A 19,390-nucleotide genomic window follows, 5' to 3' on the forward strand; every position below is an offset into this window, starting at 1 on the left:
TCAACCAGAAACGTGAAATGAATATGGAATTTATGATTTCGCATAAAATTGAATAAAAATGATCGATTTTATGGTAATTTTGTCCATACCAATATTTTTATCTATATTACATGAAGTATGAAAATGGAATACTTCGGTCGACTATATCTGCAAACTCACGCACATTTTGACATTTCCCAAAAATTATCACATATCTCATATAAAGTGAAGGAAGTGACCAATATAGTCCAAATGTTTATATCATATTTATTTAGATCCGACAATATTGGCCCATTCTTTTGGAACCTACTCCATAGAGGGTCAATAATTTGAATAATCATAACAGATGTCAAAATATATTTAAATAATCGAATATTGGCTGAGGGTATACATCTGTTTGAAAAACCGACTAATACTTTTTACCTTGTTATTTTTTGTGGTGCTCATTGTAATTAAACATTTTCCAAATAACCTTTTCTTCTACACTCACTTTGCATGCAAATTGCACATAAGCTACAGCTTCTAAAAAAAATTGCCTAATCGTATACTTACCTTGTAAATTAAAATTTAAAGAAAATATACAAAAGTCTTTATCATGAATGGCTGGCTTACTTTATATTTAGAGCGTAGATACAAATTTTTAATATTTTATGTAATCCAATAATTGCTTAGCAATTTACCAACAGCAGTCTGTCAATTAACTGCCACTGCAAAAAATAAATCAAAATGAAGTAAAGTGTTTCATTAAAAAACAACAACAGCAAAAAAAAAATATAAATATATCTTTGAAAGTAATTTTCACGTAGTCCATATTCAGAGTATCTTGCACGTCGCGTAGCCAACACCACCAACAACAATTTTGTATACTCAAAAGCAAACTGCAAAAAAAAACAAATAATTGAAACAACAAGTAAAAAAGCAGTAAGCTCGGCCGGGCCGAACTTTGAATACCCTCCACCATTTGGAACGAATTAGAAAATTTTCAAAAAATAAAATCCATTAAAAATTCTGTTAAAATATCTAACATCGGAGGGTGCCGATATATGGGGGGATATACCATATTGTGGACCTATATAGACAATTACCTTTAAGGGGTTAAAGTGCTCACAAAGAACTCCTTGTGTGGATTTTCAGACAATACCATAGGAAAATATGGCTAAAACCATCAAAATACCGAATATCGAGGGGTACCGTTATATGGGGGATATACGATATCGTTAACCTATATAGAGAACACCTTGTGTGGAATTTCAGACAATTCCGTTGAAAATGTGGCTAAAATCATCAAAATACCGAATATCGGGGGGTACCGTTATATGGGGGCTATACGATATCGTGGACGTATATAGATAATTCTCTTCCGAGGTATAAAGTACCCACTAGGGACTCCTTGTGTGGAATTTCAGACAATTCCATTGAAAAATGTGAGTAACATAATCAAAATACAGAATATCGGGGGGTACCGTTATATGGAGGCTATAAGATATCGTGGACCTATATAGATAATTCTCTTCCAAGGGATAAAGTACTCACAAGGAACTCCTTGTGTGGATTATCAGAAAATTCCGTTGAAAAATGTGGCTAAAATCATCAAAATACAGAATATTGGGGGGTACCGTTATATGGAGGCTATACGATGTCGTGGACCTATATATATAGTTCTCTCCCAAGGGATAAAGTACTCACAAGGAACTCATTGTGTGGATTATTAGAAAATTCCGTTGAAAAATGTGTCTAAAATACTCAAAATACTCGAATATCGGGGGGTACCGTTATATGGGGGCTATACGATGTCGTGGACCTATACAGATAATTCTCTTCCGAGGTATAGAGTACCCACAAGGTACTCCTTGTGTGGATTTCAGACAATTCCGTTGAAAAATTTAGGTAAAATTATCAAAATTCCGTTATATATGGGCTATACGATATCGTGGACCTATACAGATAATTCTCTTCCGAGGTATAGAGTACCCACAAGGTACTCCTTGTGTGGATTTCAGACAATTCCATTGAAAAATGTGACTAACATAATCAAAATACCAAATATAGGGGGGTACCGTTATATGGGGGCTATACGATCTTCGAACTTGACCTGCCTGCAGACAAAAGAGAGATCTGTGCAAAATTTTAGCTTCCTATCTTAATTCGTTTAGACCGTAGCGTGATTACAATAGACGGACGGACAGACGGACGGCTAAATCGTCTTAGAATTTTACGCTGATCAAGAATATATATACTTTGTTGGGTCTAAAATGAGTATTTCGATGAGTTACAAACGGAATGACAAACTTAATATACCCTCCATACTATGTATGGTGGAGGGTATAAAAATATATCATGCATTGCCAAGAAACGTGTTTGTTGCGATTCTTTTGTCGACAAACTGGAAGCTCAAATACATCAAACTTCCTTTAACGTTTAAAATGTAAATTATGCAAAAAAAAAAAAAAAAAAAATCAGCAACAACATTTTTTTTGTTGCCATTTGTTTTTGAATAACTAACTACAACAATGTCGAAATGTTTATTGTATTTGTGAGCATTTATAACAATATCTTTGTATGCCTGCGTGTATGATGTATTTATGGTTAATTTATTCAAGGTGGTGCAGCCAAGAGAAAACAATAATTAATTTGAAATAAAACAAATAAATGAAAAATTAAAAGAGCGGGTGTTGGGTTGGGGGTGACCTCGTTCGTATGTAGGTAGAACCATCGAAATTATTTTTTTTTAAATAAAATTTATTTTTATTATAAAATGTATTGAAATTTAATTCTAGAAGTAATTTAATAATGAAGTGAGAATTAAAATTTTTGCCAAAAATATTTTGGCCGCAATGAATGATGTCTATATCGGTAGGGGTATAAAAAGTCCATGTAACTGAGATCAGGACTACAAATTGTAAATTTCAGAAGGTCCTCATTTATGCATTCCCTTAATATTTCATAAAAATATCAAATTTAGAACGACAGAAAACGAGCCTTCGACTTATGACGGATAATATCACCTTGTTATACCCTACACCACAAGGTGGTCAGGGTATTATGTCTTTGTGTATTTGTTTGTAACAGGCAAAAGGAAACGAGATAGACCCATAGTTCCTTTTGATGATCTGCATAGAATCACATTTTGAGTCGATTTATGCATGTCCGTCCGTTCGTCTGTCCATGTATTTTTGTAAACAAAGTACAGTACGCATTTGTTGCCCTATCCAGATGAAATTTTGCACAAATCATTTATTTGGCCCAAGGACGAACCCTATTGAAATTGGAGATAATCGGTCAAAACTTAGATATAGCTCCCATATATATATATTCGTCCGATTTGCCTTTTATTGTGCACCAAACGTGTAATATCAGTCCGAATAGTATGGAATTTTGCATACACACCCAAATTAGGCCTGAAAATATGTATGCCAAATCGGTTCAGATATAGCTATAGCTCCCATATATATTGTTCATCCGATTTGTTATTTTTGTCCACCGCCGCCGTAATATGCACGCTGCAACAACAATATTTGGGGAAATATATCAAATACAGCTCAGAAATACATTTGCTAAATTTTATCGAGATCGGTTCAGATTTGGATATAGCTCCCATATATAACTTCGTCCGATTTACCTTTTATTGTGCACCAAACGTCTAATATTTGTCCAAATGGGATGGAATTTGGCACTTACGATCGAATTGAGTCTAGAAGCTAGTATGTCAAATTTGGTGAAGATCGGTTCAGATATAGCTATAGCTTCCATATATATTATTCATCCGATTTGTTATATTTGTTACCCACAGCCGTAATATGCACTCCGTAACAACGATATTCAGGGAAATATCAAATACAGCTCAGAAATGTCTTTACCAAATTTTATCGAGATCGGTTCCGATTTGGATATAGCTTTTATAAATTTAACCATTGCGTGTATGATTGAATTCTCCCGTAAAAACTTTTAATTGTTATGCGGAGCTCTACTAAATTAGCAAAGTGGTGTAGGGTATCATAAAGTCGGCCCCGCCCGACTTTAAGACTTTCTTTACTGGTTTTTTAATTACTATAAACACACATTCATTCCCAAAATGTATTATTTCGAAACCCGAAATTCTTTGCCGACTCCCAACACCATTGATTGGACATTCCCCGAGAATATCAATTAACCAACATTTAACAAATAATTGACGTCACATCACAGCAATAAATGCACTGGAATAAAATCACGTATGCCAATCACGATCTTTGAAATTCATGCATTCCCCACCGCATCCATTGTCTACAATTCCACATAGGCATCAATTACATGGAATTCGCGATTTGTGAGATGCTGGCTAGCTATCTGGCTGGCTGAATTCTCATTAAATTATTCAAAATTCCGCTGCAAGAAAATTCATTGGCTGCAAGAAATGTTGCGAGGGATTTTGGATTTTTGAATAATTAAATGATAAGAATAATTATCAAGGAATATACAAATATGTGGTAAATGAAAGAAAGACAAAAAATAAGATAACATTTAAGATTTCTAGTTATGGCAGGATGTGTTACTCTTGAATCAAAATGTAATATTCCAGCTTAATAAGGAGCCGCTCTATATCAATAAAAAATTAATAAATAGAACAGTGTTGGCTTGTTTGTTTGGGATACCATAGTATTTTGTTGTTGCAAAATGGTCAGGCTTAATCCCCTTATTGTTGTTTTTATAAAAACAACGTTTGTTTATTAGTGGAGAACGATGGTAATGCTTACCAGGGGGTAAGGCAGGGAATATCTACCCTATTAATAAATAAATAAAAGGCTTAACTTATCTCCAAAACCTCTGTGCCTATGTACATGTGCAGTATTTCGTTAAACCCCTCCAAAAATAACTCAAATGAGCCCAAAAAAATATGAAATATTTAAAGAATTTGTTGACAACAAAAACGAATTCTCGTTAATATATTTTCTTAGTAATTTTCTTTACTTGGCATTATTGTTTTTGTTTTCTCTTCTTCTGTATATATATCTTCTGCTTTAATTTGTTTCCAAACAATATCATATTTTACTTGGCCAACAAAGTATGAATAACTACAAGAGTTTTTGCTAATTTATGAGAATATATATGTAGATACATATGTGTGTGTGTGGCTAAAACACTTTCGCTTTAAGCCATTCACACAGTCAGTCGGTAATTATAAATTATTTCTGTTGAGGCCACAAAAGCACACGCGCCAGCCAAACCGACAATGATTTGAAAAATCATAAATAGTATTTAGTTCTCATGCTGTGGGGTATGAATATGAGATGTATGTAGGTATGTACTAAAGGGCTGCAAATGTGACAATTTTCTCTCTTTATGCCATGGAGAAAAAACGCTCGTCATGTTGTGCCCTGTTTGATCAAACACATAACAGTACGTGACATCCAACTAAATGCTCGATGTCTCGTCATGTCGGTCACACTCAAACCCATCGTCATAACATGTAATGACCAATAAAAGAGAATGTTGAATAGTGTGTCAGGCAAAAATGTTCTATCAAAAAAACAACAACAATTATGAAACAATTGCTAACGAAAAAGACACACACGTGATGAATGCAAAGCGCAATCGCTACCTGCTTTTCCGATATGTGAAAAAATATTTTTTTTGCAATAAAGAATTTCTTGGCGAATAATTGGTCTACACAAAATTTTCATTTCGTGGTTATTGTTAATCCTTATTAAAAAAAAACAATAACCCCCTGAAAAATGTTCTTATTTTGATTATAATTTCATAAATGTTTGCCTCCGGTATTGAGGTGTAAATGAGAATGAGTGCTACTGTAATTCACGTAACAACACTATATACTTCCATTGTTCAATTCTGTGCATATTCTGTTATTGAATGAGAGTCAAATCTCCGCCCACAAACTTCAATTTTAAAAGAACACTATATGTAGATAGAAAATAGGCAAACAATATTTACCTCTTTTTTATGACCAACATTTTATGATAATCACCAATAAATTGGAATTGTTCATAATATATATAATTTTTCTATTCATTTGTTGATGTCTATGCACATTTTGTTATTGAACTCTATTTTATATTTACGCGGTGTTTGTTACTTCAAAATTACAGCACACACAAAAACACATCCTCACCGTCGAAAGTAACACACACACACTCTCTCAATTTAAGCACACGTACACAAATGACACACAATTTGACGATGACACGGTTCGATGTCATCGTTGACACCCTGCATTTTTCGAGAACACCATGCAAATATTCGAGTCAGCTATGCCACGATCGAACCTTAGACAATGGCACACATGAATCAAAATGGGGGATGTTGTTGGTTGTCATTGCTTTTCAAATACATAGCGCATGATTGAGTAGACAAAGTCAGTGTGTCGAAAAAAGCATAATTCATATAATTCGTCTTGTGCAGGCCTTTAGTATGTACATATGTACATGTATGAACATTTGGAACTTGAAATGTGTCAGGTGAATTGTGAGTAATTTTTTCTCTTTTATTTTTAAAAGACCCTTTAGAGGTCATTTATAGATAGAAGGCCTTCTACAGTTGTTCGACAGACTAAAGAGCTTTTATTTTAGAAGTCCTCTATTGTGAGAAAAATCTGTAAAGGTCTTCTATGCACAGAATATGTTGTCTTGATCAGAACTTGTTTAGACAGAATCGTTTAAAAATGTACATGCCTCCAATGGGCAGAAGTTCATTGACATATTCCATTGGCAATTTTTTTCTGGACAGACGAATTTTGCCAGTTTTTTTCCAGGCAGATGCCTTCTGTAGAAGAAAATTCTAACAGGTCTTCTATAGACCAGAAATCTTTGACATGTCTTTTGTGGGCTAAAAAGCTTTGACAGGCCCTCTATAGGAAAAAGAACTTCGACAGGACCTATGAAGACTAAAGACTTCACATGTCTTCTATACACAGAAGACTTATGGTGCGTCTTTTGCAGTCACAAGATCTTTGGCCGATCTTCTGTAGATAGACGACCTTTGGCAGGCTTCTTCAGAGAGGACGTCTTTGACAGGTCTTCCGTAGACAGACGATCTTAGGCATGTCTTCCGTAGACAGAAGATATTTGACAAGATTTCTGTAGACCAAGAGCTTTTGACGGGTCTTGTCTAAATAGAAGACCTTTGACCAATCTTTTGTAGACTTACGACCTTTGGAAGGTCTTCTTCAGTGAGGCGTATTTTATAGGTCCTCCGCAGACAGAAGACATGACAGATTTGCTGTAGGCTGGAGATCTTTGACAGGTCTTCTATAGACAGACGATCTTTGACATGTCATTTGACAAGTTTTCTGTAGACCAAAAGCTCTTGACGGTCCAGGAGACCTTCGACCGATCTTTTGTAGACTTACGACCTTTGGTAGGTCATCTTCAGTGAGGCGTCTTTGACTTGTCTTCCGTAGACATAAGACAAGTCTTCTGTAGCCAGAATCTTTGACAGGTTTTTTGTAGACCACTTTAGAGAGGCCTTCTACAGACACTAGGCTGTTAACAGATCTTCCGTACACTGACGACCCTTGATAAGATTTCTGAATGCAGGAGGTCTCTGGCAGATCTTCTGTAGACAGAAGAATTTTGAGAGATCTACTGCAGACAGAAGATCTTTGACGTGTTTTCTGAAGACATGAGATCTTTGACCGATCTTCTGTAGACCTACGAGTTTTGATATGTATACTCAAGACAGTAGGTTTTTGGCTGATATTCTGTAGACAAAAGACATTTGGTATCTTTTCTGTAGATAAAAGACAGATATCTAGACCCTAGTCTGTAGACTGACGATCTTTGATAGGTCTTCTAAAGACAGGAGGTCTCTGGCAGATCTTCTGTAGACAGAGATTTGAGAGATCTACTGCGAACAGAACACCTTTGAATTGTCTTCTGAAGACAAGAGACCTTTGACCAATCTTCTGTAGACCTACGAGTACTCAAGACAGTAGGTTTTTGGCTAATATTCTGTAGACAAAAGACATTTGACAGCTTTTCTGTAGATAAAAGACAGATCTCCCCTAGACAGAAAAAATTAATTAGTTAATTAGTTTGAAAGGTCTTATGAAGACTGAAGGTCTTTGACAGATATTCTTCTCTAGACAGAAGACCTTTGACAGGTCTTTTTTTGAACAGAGGAGTTGAGGTTTTGGCAGATATTCTGGAAACAAAGGAACTTTTGACACGCTCTCTGTAAAAAAAATCTTTGACAGCTCTTCTATAAACATAAAATCTTTGACAGACCGTCTGTCTGTTGACTGATCTTCTGTAGACATAATATCTATTGAAGTTCATCTAAAAAAATGAATTTTTAGGTGTGTTTCTTTAATTATTTTCAAAATATTTCATAACGTTTTGCATTTTATTTCACATTTTTAATAACAAAATGTTTCTCCTTTCAATATTTATAGGAACAATGAAAAACGCAAAGAACGTTCTCGCGATGCGGCCAGATGCCGACGGTCTCGTGAAACTGAAATCTTTACAGAATTGGCCCAGGTGCTGCCCCTGAAAAAAGAGGATGTACAACAGCTGGACAAAGCCTCGGTGATGCGTATTGCTATTTCATATCTTAAAGTTCGCGATATGCTTAAGATGTGTAAGTAAACATTAATAAATTCATTTCGAAAATTAGTTTCCACAATAATTCTCGCTCTCTTTACAGTTCCCAAAATACAAGCCTTATGTGGTGATTTAGATATTCCCTACAGCCAAGAGGAACATTCAGAAAAATACGAAAAAGAAGAAAATAATACTTCCACCACCAACACCCCATATGATACGGAAAATGATGACTCTCAACAGTCCTCAGCCGAAGAACCGAAACAAGAGAATTTGGAAACATCAAAACTCTCCACCGAGGAAAACGCCAGCACAACAGCTGATGATGATTCTTTCAATTCGACTCGTTTCATAAAACAAACCTTGGACGGGTTCCTTTTGATTTTATCCAATGATGGTGACATTACCTATGTCACTGATAACATTAGCGATTATTTGGGTATATCAAAGGTATGTGGTTGTGAATATTGGTTTTGAATATTATTTATTTTTACTTTGAACTGATTCTTTCAGATTGATATGCTGGGCCAACAAATATGGGAATATGCTCATCAATGTGATCATGCCGAGCTCAAGGAAGCACTGAACATCAAACGCAATGGCGTTGCTGATAAAGTCAAAGACGAACATCTATTGGAGGAGGGTATCTCCACTGATCATCGTGATCTATTCGTTCGTTTGAAATGCACCCTGACCAGTCGTGGTCGCAGCATTAATATTAAGAGTGCTTCTTATAAGGTAATGGAGGGGTTTGTTTAAATCGAACATACTTTGTTTTGATAGAGAGATTTTGTGTGTGTCAAGGAGCTCTATAAAGAAAAATTGGGAATGTTGGAACATGTTTTAGCAGCAATGCAATATCAGGGAATTGCATTTTTTTAAAGTGTTTTGTAGGAAGACATTCCAGGCCTGCTGTATACTGAAGACCTTTTAAAGGGTTCCTTCAGGGGAATGAAATTCTTATTTGATTGATAATTTTATTCAAACAGAATTCTGTTTGACGTTTAGTTAGGGAAAATTGTGTAATTCAGTAAGCTCTATAGGGCGACTGGAGATTGAGATTGTAAATAGAAAATTTTATGACCATAAGTGCGAAGTATATTAAGGTTGTCATTCCGGTGCAAACATAGACTTAAGAAAGGAACTTTTTGAGTTCAACGTGCAATTCAATTTGATTCGGCCTTGTCATACGTCAGTCTGTTGTAATGACACTTCCATATAAACGAATAAAAATCGAAAGCTAAGATGTTGTAGAGTACAACCTTTTTCACGGCAAAGACAAGTTAAATAGTATTTTTTTTAAAGAAGAGAGAGAAACTTTAAATTTCGGGGCGTCGAGAACCCTAATATACAAATTGGAAACATAGGTCCAAGTTTTATTATGTCCGCCATATAAAGGACCGAAAATTGTGAATCACTTTGTAGGTTTTGACAACATTTTTGAAACTGGTATTTGAGAATTTGAGATATTTTAATGGTTCCACATTTTTCTACTCTCGTCGGAAATAACAACAACTGCGTGCAAAAAACGTCCCATATTTGATAATTTAAATGTTGTACTTTGGCAGTTATTTTTCGTAAAGAGTACAAAATTTAATGATTCCGCCCTATATTGGGTGTTTGAAGGTTTAACCCGAATCGTATGCCAAAATTACTTTAATTTGACATTTTTATTCTTAAAGGGTTGGAAAGCTTCTTTAACTGTTTAAATGCATTATCCTACTGATTTTACCAGTTTTAAATGCAACTCGATCGTATACAGAATATCAGATCTGTTGTTTTCGAAAGGGTGCTTCCTTAATGGGATGTAGGTTTGAGGATAGGTCCTTCATTCGAAAACCAATGGCACATTCAATTGAACTGTAAATATTTGAAGATAGGAAGTATTATGAAAAAATAGGAAGTCAAGGTAAAAGCTTACCTGTGACAAAAAAATTACTGCCACTAAATCCTTTCTTTTTCCATGAAAGCTCTGCAGATCATTGTCTAATGACAAAATGGAGTCGATATTGTTTTTCTTTCACTCATAGAAGACTTACAGAACTGCTAGGTTAGAAAAGTTGGATCCTGGTCATCCTGTGTAGAAAGAGAACAAAATAACGAAAAATGTTAAAATGAAAGATGCAATGCTTTTTGCGAGCTAATATATAGCAGCAGAATCTGTTTCTGAATGCACACTGAGGTCATAGGCTGATTTGTATTATTTTTGTAGATAAGACAGGGCAAATGCATAATAATTGTTTAATCGTTTCTCTTTATTCATCCTTGCATAGGCAATAGTATACGACGTTAGAGTTGCCCCATTTGCATTTTCTTGAGCGGATTATGCAATGACCTCTTAGTATCCCGACCGTTATCCGTTACGTTGATGTGCTTATGCTTAGGTGTAACTGCGTTAGGCTGGGAGGTTCGTTGTACCAGCTCGTCATGGCTTTCTTTCTGAATTATGCGCCACTAAAATGACAAAAAGACAGTTTAAAGGTGTCGGCGACCTCAAGGTCTGTTTACTTCAAACCTTTCCTTGTCAGCTTATAGGCTTTCGCGTTTCCTTTAATATTGCAATGACTAGATACTCAGCAAAATTGGAAAGTGGTTTGCAGAATATTCAGAGTCAATCCACACAATTGACATTGCATTAATTTGTTTGTGGATATGCATATAGATATCCACCGGTTCAGTTATTTTTTCTTCCAAAGTTTTTTGCCGTTAAGATCTCTGCCAGATAAACAGTGCATTTCCATCCCACTTGTAGCAGTACGCCATTAATTGTTGCTCATAGAAGACTCCTTCTTCCATTTTTGATCCGTTCGTATGGGCAGACCGATTAGAGGCAGATTGTCTCTGTTTCATTCACTCCTTTTTCGTGGTCAGAGACGTGTAATCGCTGTTACTTCAGCTTACATTTAAGACTGTTTAAGGAGTATTTTTTGCTTGAGAATTTCAAGAGAGATTCATCATTATTTTACAAAACATCCTTAGAGAGGATGGGGCAAACCACAACTTTTCCTCTCTTGCAACTGATTTCCTAATGGATACATCGCGAGCTGAGGGATTATGTGTGGATTCTCTTTGCATAAAGAAAGTCCGCCAATGTTTAATTCTCCTTCCAAATTTTCTTCAATGTATCCTACCATTACATGAAGAACTGTTTCAACAGACTTTACCTTTAATCAGATGTGCTCCGTGTGCTTCACCAAGGAGTAATCTAGCTCCTTTCTAATATCAAAGTCTATCAGTCTATCCAAAGCCTTTAAAATTATGGGTGATAGACTGATTGGTCTATAGCTTTTGTTATACTGTGACTTGATTTACCAGCTTTAGGTACATAGATCATCATAAACTCTCTCCATAGATGAGGTAATGCACACAAGCATGATGTGCTCTGTAACATTGCTGATATTACGCCATCCTGTTCACATGATTTATACGGCCGAAAGGTACCAATCGTCCACTTCAGTTTATTTCTAGTAAACTACAAATCGTTTCGAGAATCTGTGGCAAGATTTGACTTGTGCTTTTTATTATGGGAAGATCTTGTTGAACGTATGATCGATAGTGCTCACGTCATTATCGCAAGGCTTTCGAACCATTGCCAGTCACATCCCATCAAAAGAAATTTAAAAAAAATACATGTTTTAAAATCGGAGAACGCAACAAAACTGATTTTCATTCTTTCCTTCCCATTTCTATTAAATGAGCTTAAACAGATATGATATTGTTTTAGGTCAAATAACTCCTAAATGAACTTGTAATAATGTATTCTTATTTTCCAGGTTATTCACATTACCGGTCATTTGGTGGTTAATACAAAAGGTGATCGTGTCTTGGTAGCCATGGGTAGACCCATACCACATCCCTCCAATATTGAGGTACCGTTGGGCAGCACAACTTTTCTAACCAAACATTCATTGGATATGAAATTTGTATACGCCGATGATAAGTAAGCACCATTATGAGATTCTTTATTTACAATTTCTGACAATTCCCTTTTCTATTTCAGAATGTTTAATTTGCTGGGTTATAAACCGGAAGATTTACTTGAAACATCTCTATTCAATTATCATCATGGCATCGATTCGGACAGTTTGATGGTGACCTTTAAAAATGGTAAGTTTTTTTTTTTTTTTTAATTGAAATTATTTTTTATACATTCATTAAGTTAGTCTATATGAGACAGAGAAATAAAGATGTCACTCCTGCAATCTAAGCTGCCAACCAGACAATAAATTATTTATGAGTTGGTTTTTGTTTGATGAGATTTTGTTTTTTTTTTGTTTCTGTCTACCTTCTCCGTTAGTCTTCTTCCTTTTAATGTCTTTTAAATTAAATAGATTACGAAATAATGTTTTACTAATTAGATTAATATAAGACGAATACGAATGTGAAGTGTGCTGGAGGATAAAGATGTTTTTGCACATTCCCATTTTGTCTGCCATCTCCATTTTATGTATGCTCCCTTGGCAAGTTATATAGACAATGTTATATACGCACAATGTTGACACTTTTGTATTATGTTTTTTTTTGCCAATGTTTCCTATGTTGTTGGCCACTCACTTCCTCTGCTTGCTTGATAATTATGTCCTCAACGAGAATATTAACATCATGTGACTAGCTGATTATTTTAGTAGCAATAGTCATTCAGACATTGTGATTGTCTATTGTTCCATTACTATCCTCTGCTTCCCGCTGTCCGCTCCACTTTATTGGTCTCGTAATTAGTTTTTTTGTTGTCATGCATTGGTGAAACTGCAACATTTGTTGGGATAAGTTCCATTCCATTAATGATTGCATTCGCTTGTCTCTTTAATTATGGCAATGATTTTTTTTTAATTTCATTCATTTATTCCATTTGTAAGTGCAATTATAGACTTGACTGTAAGGAGTATCGTCAGGATTCGACATGTTTATTATTACACCTATTATTTTTTTTCAAAATATCTAAGCTATTCGAGTTAAATTGATCACTCTAAATGGTTTATAAAATGCCTCTAGGTCTTTTGACTTCTAAAATATATCTGGTTTATAAAATATAAATAGAACTGAATGCCTCCTGAAGAATTTTATGTGCAATATACCTCATTAGCTGATGTTCAAGCTACAGAATTCCTCCATATAGGTTGTTTTTTCTACGACAAACATGAAAGATACTTTAGTTTAATTTCATCTCGGAACACCTGTAGACAATTTTCTATATAAAAGACATCTAAAACGACTATAGAAAATCTCTCAGAGGTCATTATGTTATAACAAACATCTAGAAATATACAAATAATTTAATTGAAGCCTTTAGGACACTCTGGCCTACGATCCGTAACCTAAGTAACCAATTCTTTAGCAATGGACTTCGAAGACAGCGTTCATACTGTAACTATTTATGGCAGTTGTGAATGCGATTCAGACCTGCCTGATAGACTGATTTAGAGGTTCTCTCTTGTCCTTCCTACCAAGCCTTGGTGCGGGAGTTTTATTCACCATATGATGGTTTGGATGACTCTCACGATAACACCCAAGCAGGTACTGCAACGATTATGCTGACGTACGGGAAGGGCCTTCGCTTTGTCATGTTGACAGTCCACTGAACATTCTGTTCTTTTAGTACGTAGCATTTATGTTTGCAGGCCACACTGGACCGCATAGTTGACCACAGACCGACGTCTTGTCCTAATCCTTGTCCGCACTCCAATTGCTGTCGGCACTGTCGCAGATAGTTGTGGCTTGTACGGACGACTTGAACATGCTGTCGAATGTGACCCATAAGATCTTGGGATAGTTTGTGGTGTGGCAAGCTCCGTGAGATACGTGTTAAAATTTTCCATACACCATAATCATACAATCATCCGCATACGTTACGATCTCTATGCCGTCTGGAGGGCGATGAATTGTGGAAAGGTAGAGATTAAACAAGTCCGGAAATATAATCTAACCTTACTGTTTTTCTCTACGGTGTTTTGACTTCTCGTTCCGACTGGCGCCCACACGTTTCAAACTTGGTCGGAGGGTAGTTCTCTCTACATCCTTCTGGTCTTCTATGAGAAGACCTTCTGGTCTTCTATGAGAAGACCTTCTGGTCTTCTATTAGAAGACCTTCTGGTCTTCTATTAGAAGACCTTCTGGTCTTCTATGAGAAGACCTTCTAGTCTTCTATGAGAAGGCCTTCTGGTCTTCTACGAGAAGACCTTCTGGTCTTCTATGAGAAGACCTACTGGCCTGCTATGAGAAGACCTACTGGCCTGCTATGAGAAGACCTTCAGCTCTTCTATGAGAAGATAGTCTGGCGTGGTTGACAAATTCCTTTGGTAGACCAAGAGCTACCAACACAGTTCTATGACACGGTTTGTTATGTTCTAATCCTGGACTGAAATGTGTGGATATGGTGTGCAATGCTGTTGTTGGCGGAATCCGTGTTGATGATGCTGATAGTTGGCAACCGGATAGTTTCATCTAATGTTGCGGAAGAGTAAACCCTCAAGAATGTTTGCTATTGGCAACAAAAGCAAAATTTGTCCAATATGATTCGGTCTTGCTGGCATCCTTGGCTGATTTTAGTTAAGGCTGGGTCCGGTAAGAGCCTGCCAAAAGAATCCATTTTCTACCTTCAGAAATTACGTTTAAAGCTCCTGTGGACAATAAAGGCCTTAAAGGCGTTAAAAGGTCTTTGGAATTAAAAAAAATATTTAAAAAAACCATTCGATTTGGAAATTAAAAAAAACCTTGTAATGCTTTTACGCAATCTTAAAACAGTTACTACAAATAAGTACCCTTCGCCTACAACTAAACGTTTAATGACAAGTCTTACACGTGTTGGCCCAGTGGGTGTTACTGGCCATAAACTCCTCCTTCTGCTTCTTCCTTTCAATGTCTAGCCCATAAAAACAAAGTTTATCTTTGTGCAGTCGGTCTGTTGTGATAAAAAATGCATAACTTCATAAATATGAAAATGAAAACACGCTGAAAACGACCGAAGTTGGCGTTTACACCTTCCCACGTCCATGGACGGACTATAAAAGGTAGCAGCTACTGCTAACACCTTCGAAATCGAAACAAGCAGCCAGGTGTCATTAAACTATTCAATTATTACAGGGCGGTAAAAAATGGAGACAAGGAGTAGATGCAGCCAGCCAGCTAAATCAAACAGAAGAACTACTAAATAAAAATAAACATAAAAAATGAGACGAGGTGGGGATTCCACAACCCCATCTTCTTTTTTTTACAAACAAACACCTATTCAGTGCCACCTTTAAGCCATTTTGTGGGTGACAAGAAACAAAAACAAAACTAAAAAAAAATTATTGCACGCAATAACTACTCGTCTAACTCGACAACAATAATCTACAAATAATAATTGTTGTAAAGTTGCCTTACTCTATAACAGCAACAACAACGCAAAAAAAGAACAACAACAACCAGTAATGAAAATATTTAGCCATTCAAAAGAAACCGTTGTCAGCAACAATTCTAATTGCTAGCAATAAAATTTAATGACAAAGGACATTTAGCCTCCCCAGTTTGGCCACTTGGAGGAGCATTCAAGCATTCGTTCTGTCTCATTGGTCAATTTCATTTCATTATAACGCACGCCGCTCGTGGGACCAGAGAGACTTCTGGGTAATAACGACAATGGCAATTAGCAAGGTATTCGTAGGGAGTTAATTATTTTTTAAAGTGGAGAAATGGAAAATAAATAAATACATGGATATGATTCTAGAATCTCTTTATGGATTCTAGGAAGTCTTCTATGCCCTTCGTTGATAGAGATTTTCAATAAATAATTAATTTTTAATTAAGAGGTTAAAAGGTATTCTATTAGTTAACATTATTTTTAAAGAGGCTTCTGTTTAAGAAGACCCACAAAAACCCCGTAAGGGTCTCCTGTTTGTGGGAGGTCCTTCAAAGTATTTATATGAGAGAGAGAGAGCACTCACAGGTCTTTTGTCTATGGAATAGACCTTTTCAAGAATAGAACTATTGCCTTTTTAAGATACATGGTGAGATCACAAAAATGCTACAAAGTCAAACGTCATGGTTTTTAGCTTTTTTTCTTTTAATTTTATGAAAGCAAAAATGTCGGAAATATCATCAAATTTTAGAAAAAGTTTAGATTTGTTCGAATTGGTCAGCCATGGCACGAATTATGGCCTTTAAACGGCCAATGAAACCGTCACTCGCTGCCCGAATGTTGCTCTGCGGTATTTTGGCCCTTGCTTGCCGTGATCGACTCTTTGGTATTTTTTAGTGCAAACCTTGCTTTCCAAAATACTCCAGACACAATAGTCCAACGGATTGGTATCCGGAGATTTTGGTGGATATTGAGCGCTGGAAATGAAGTAAGGAACCTCATTTTGTAACCATTCTTGGGTGGCGCGTGCTAAGTGCGATGGCGCTGAGTCCTGTTGGAATGTCCAAGGTCTGCGGCCAAGATGTTTGCGTGCCCAGGCTTTAATACACCCTCCAGAATATTTTCGCGATAATATTCGACATTTATTCTGATTAATACGCACGGTCGATTAATACGAGCGGAGAGCGACCAACGGCTGTTATGGCACGCCCACACCATCACCATGCCTCGTGCTTGAGTTTTGGTGGCCAACCGAAGGTACACATTTTCAGATGACCTCTTTGGTAAGTGGACACGATTATTTTGTTTGTTTAAAAACGGCTGGACAACGAATGTTTTCTCATCGGAGAAAACCAAATTCGGCAGTTCACCACTTTCGGCCAAGCGAAGCAATTCTTCTTGCACTTTTTGGAATTTCAATGGCTTTACGCCGAGCTCATTTTCTAATATTTTCCGAATGGAATATTGCAATATGTTCATCTAACGAGCCATTTTGCGGTCACATTTATTCACATTTTAATGCCGGAGTGCTCTAACGATAGCCACTTGTGGTTTTCCAACCAAAAATAAAGAAATCCCACTATCACACTTGAATTCCATCACGAATTGTCACTGGAATGGCTTAGAAATGACAGCAGTTTGAAGTTGGTTGCAGTTTTTCATCTCACCTTGTATTATGTTCAATTAAAAGCTTACAACGACTTTACTTCTCTAGAAGACCTATTTGAGGCCTTTTTCGGAGAAGACCTGTACAAGGGCGCATGTCCATAGATGGCATATATATCTATCGAGGACCTAAAAATCTTCTATGGGCTATAGAAATGCTATTTATCTTCTGTGGGCTATTCTATAGGTCTTTTTTGAATTACAGGGGAACTGGACTATAGAAGAGCTCTTACTCTTCTATGGACTCATAGAATACCTCAAGCCCTTCTATAGACTATAGAAAACCTTATGCTCTTCTATAGACATTAGAAGACCACAAGATCTTCTATAGACTATAGGAAACCTCAAGCACTTCCATAGACCTCAAGCCTCAAGCTTCTTCTTACGGACTGTAGAAGACCTCAAGCTCTTCTTTGAACAATAGAAGACCTGAAGGTCTTCTATGGACTACCGAAGACCTGAAGCTCTTCTATAGACTACAGAAGACCTGTAGCTCTTCTATGGACAGAAGAAGATCTTAAGCTCTTCTATGGACTCACAGAAGACCTCAATCTCTTCTATGGACTCATAGAAGACCTCAAGCTCTTCTATGGACTCATAGAAGACCTCAATCTCTTCTATGGACTCATAGAAGACCTCAAGCTCTTCTATGGACTCGTAGAAGACCTCAAGCTCTTCTATGGACTCGTAGAAGACCTCAAGCTCTTCTATGGACTCGTAGAAGACCTCAAGCTCTTCTATGGACTCATAGAAGACCTCAAGCTGTTCTATGGACTCATAGAAGACCTCAAGCTGTTCTATGGACTCATAGAAGACCTCAAGCTCTTCTATGGACTCATAGAAGACCTCAAGCTCTTCTATGGACTCATAGAAGACCTCAAGCTCTTCTATGGACTCATAGAAGACCTCAAGCTCTTCTATGGACTCATAGAAGACCTCAAGCTCTTCTATGGACTCATAGAAGACCTCAAGCTCTTCTATGGACTCATAGAAGACCTCAAGCTCTTCTATGGACTCATAGAAGACCTCAAGCTCTTCTATGGACTCATAGAAGACCTCAAGCTCTTCTATGGACTCACAGAGGACCTCACGCTATTCTATAGACTCATAGAAGACCTCAAGCTCTTCTATGGACTCATAGAAGACCTCAAGCTATTTTATGGACCATAGAAGACCTTAAGCTCTTCTATGGACTCATAGAAGACCTCAAGCTGTTCTATGGACTCATAGAAGACCTCAAGCAGTTCTTTGGACTCATAGAAGACCTCAAGCTGTTCTATGGACTCATAGAAGACCTCGAGCTGTTCTATGGACTCATAGAAGACCTCAAGCTCTTCTATGGACTCATAGAAGACCTCAAGCTCTTCTATGGACTTATAGAAGACCTCAAACTCTTCTATGGACTCATAGAAGACCTCAAGCTATTTTATGGACTATAGAAGACCTTAAGCTCTTCTATGGACTCATAGAAGACCTCAAGCTGTTCATGGACTCATAGAAGACCTCAAGCTCTTCTATGGACTCATAGAAGACCAAAACTCAAACGAGTGTTGAAAACGACGCAGTAATAATGCTATTTGAAATTTATGATGTTTCAGTATTAAGTTAATAAAAAAAAGAAAAAAATCAATGAAAAACTTGACGAACAACAATAATAAAGAAAAACTCACTTTGCATAATATCGAAATCATGCAATATTTCTAGAAATAATTAATAATAAAAAACGAAAAATGTAAATTTGATTTGCTTTTGAATTGAATGAAATAACTTAATAAAAATGCAATGCTCTAAATAAATAAAAAAAGTAAGGAATACAAGTTGACTATTTAAAAACTTGTCAGTCGTTGTGACAATAAAAGATGCACTAAAAATG

At 36.4% G+C, this 19,390-nt stretch overlaps 1 protein-coding gene across 8 annotated transcripts in view; it reads left to right on the plus strand.

Annotated features, from left to right (window-relative positions):
• LOC101888879 (protein similar) overlaps positions 1-19,390 on the plus strand; it is a 365,682-nt gene that overhangs the window by 71,900 nt on the left and 274,392 nt on the right. For all 8 annotated transcript variants that reach the window (XM_059123264.1, XM_059123265.1, XM_059123262.1 and 5 more), the window contains 5 exons: positions 8,366-8,553; positions 8,620-8,966; positions 9,030-9,254; positions 12,290-12,456; positions 12,517-12,623. In XM_059123264.1, the coding sequence (XP_058979247.1) occupies positions 8,366-8,553; positions 8,620-8,966; positions 9,030-9,254; positions 12,290-12,456; positions 12,517-12,623 (1,034 nt within the window). The remainder of the gene's footprint in view (positions 1-8,365; positions 8,554-8,619; positions 8,967-9,029; positions 9,255-12,289; positions 12,457-12,516; positions 12,624-19,390) is intronic.

The sequence above is a fragment of the Musca domestica genome, unplaced genomic scaffold (assembly GCF_030504385.1).
Source record: "Musca domestica strain aabys unplaced genomic scaffold, Musca_domestica.polishedcontigs.V.1.1 1, whole genome shotgun sequence".
Taxonomy (NCBI): Eukaryota; Metazoa; Arthropoda; class Insecta; order Diptera; family Muscidae; genus Musca; species Musca domestica.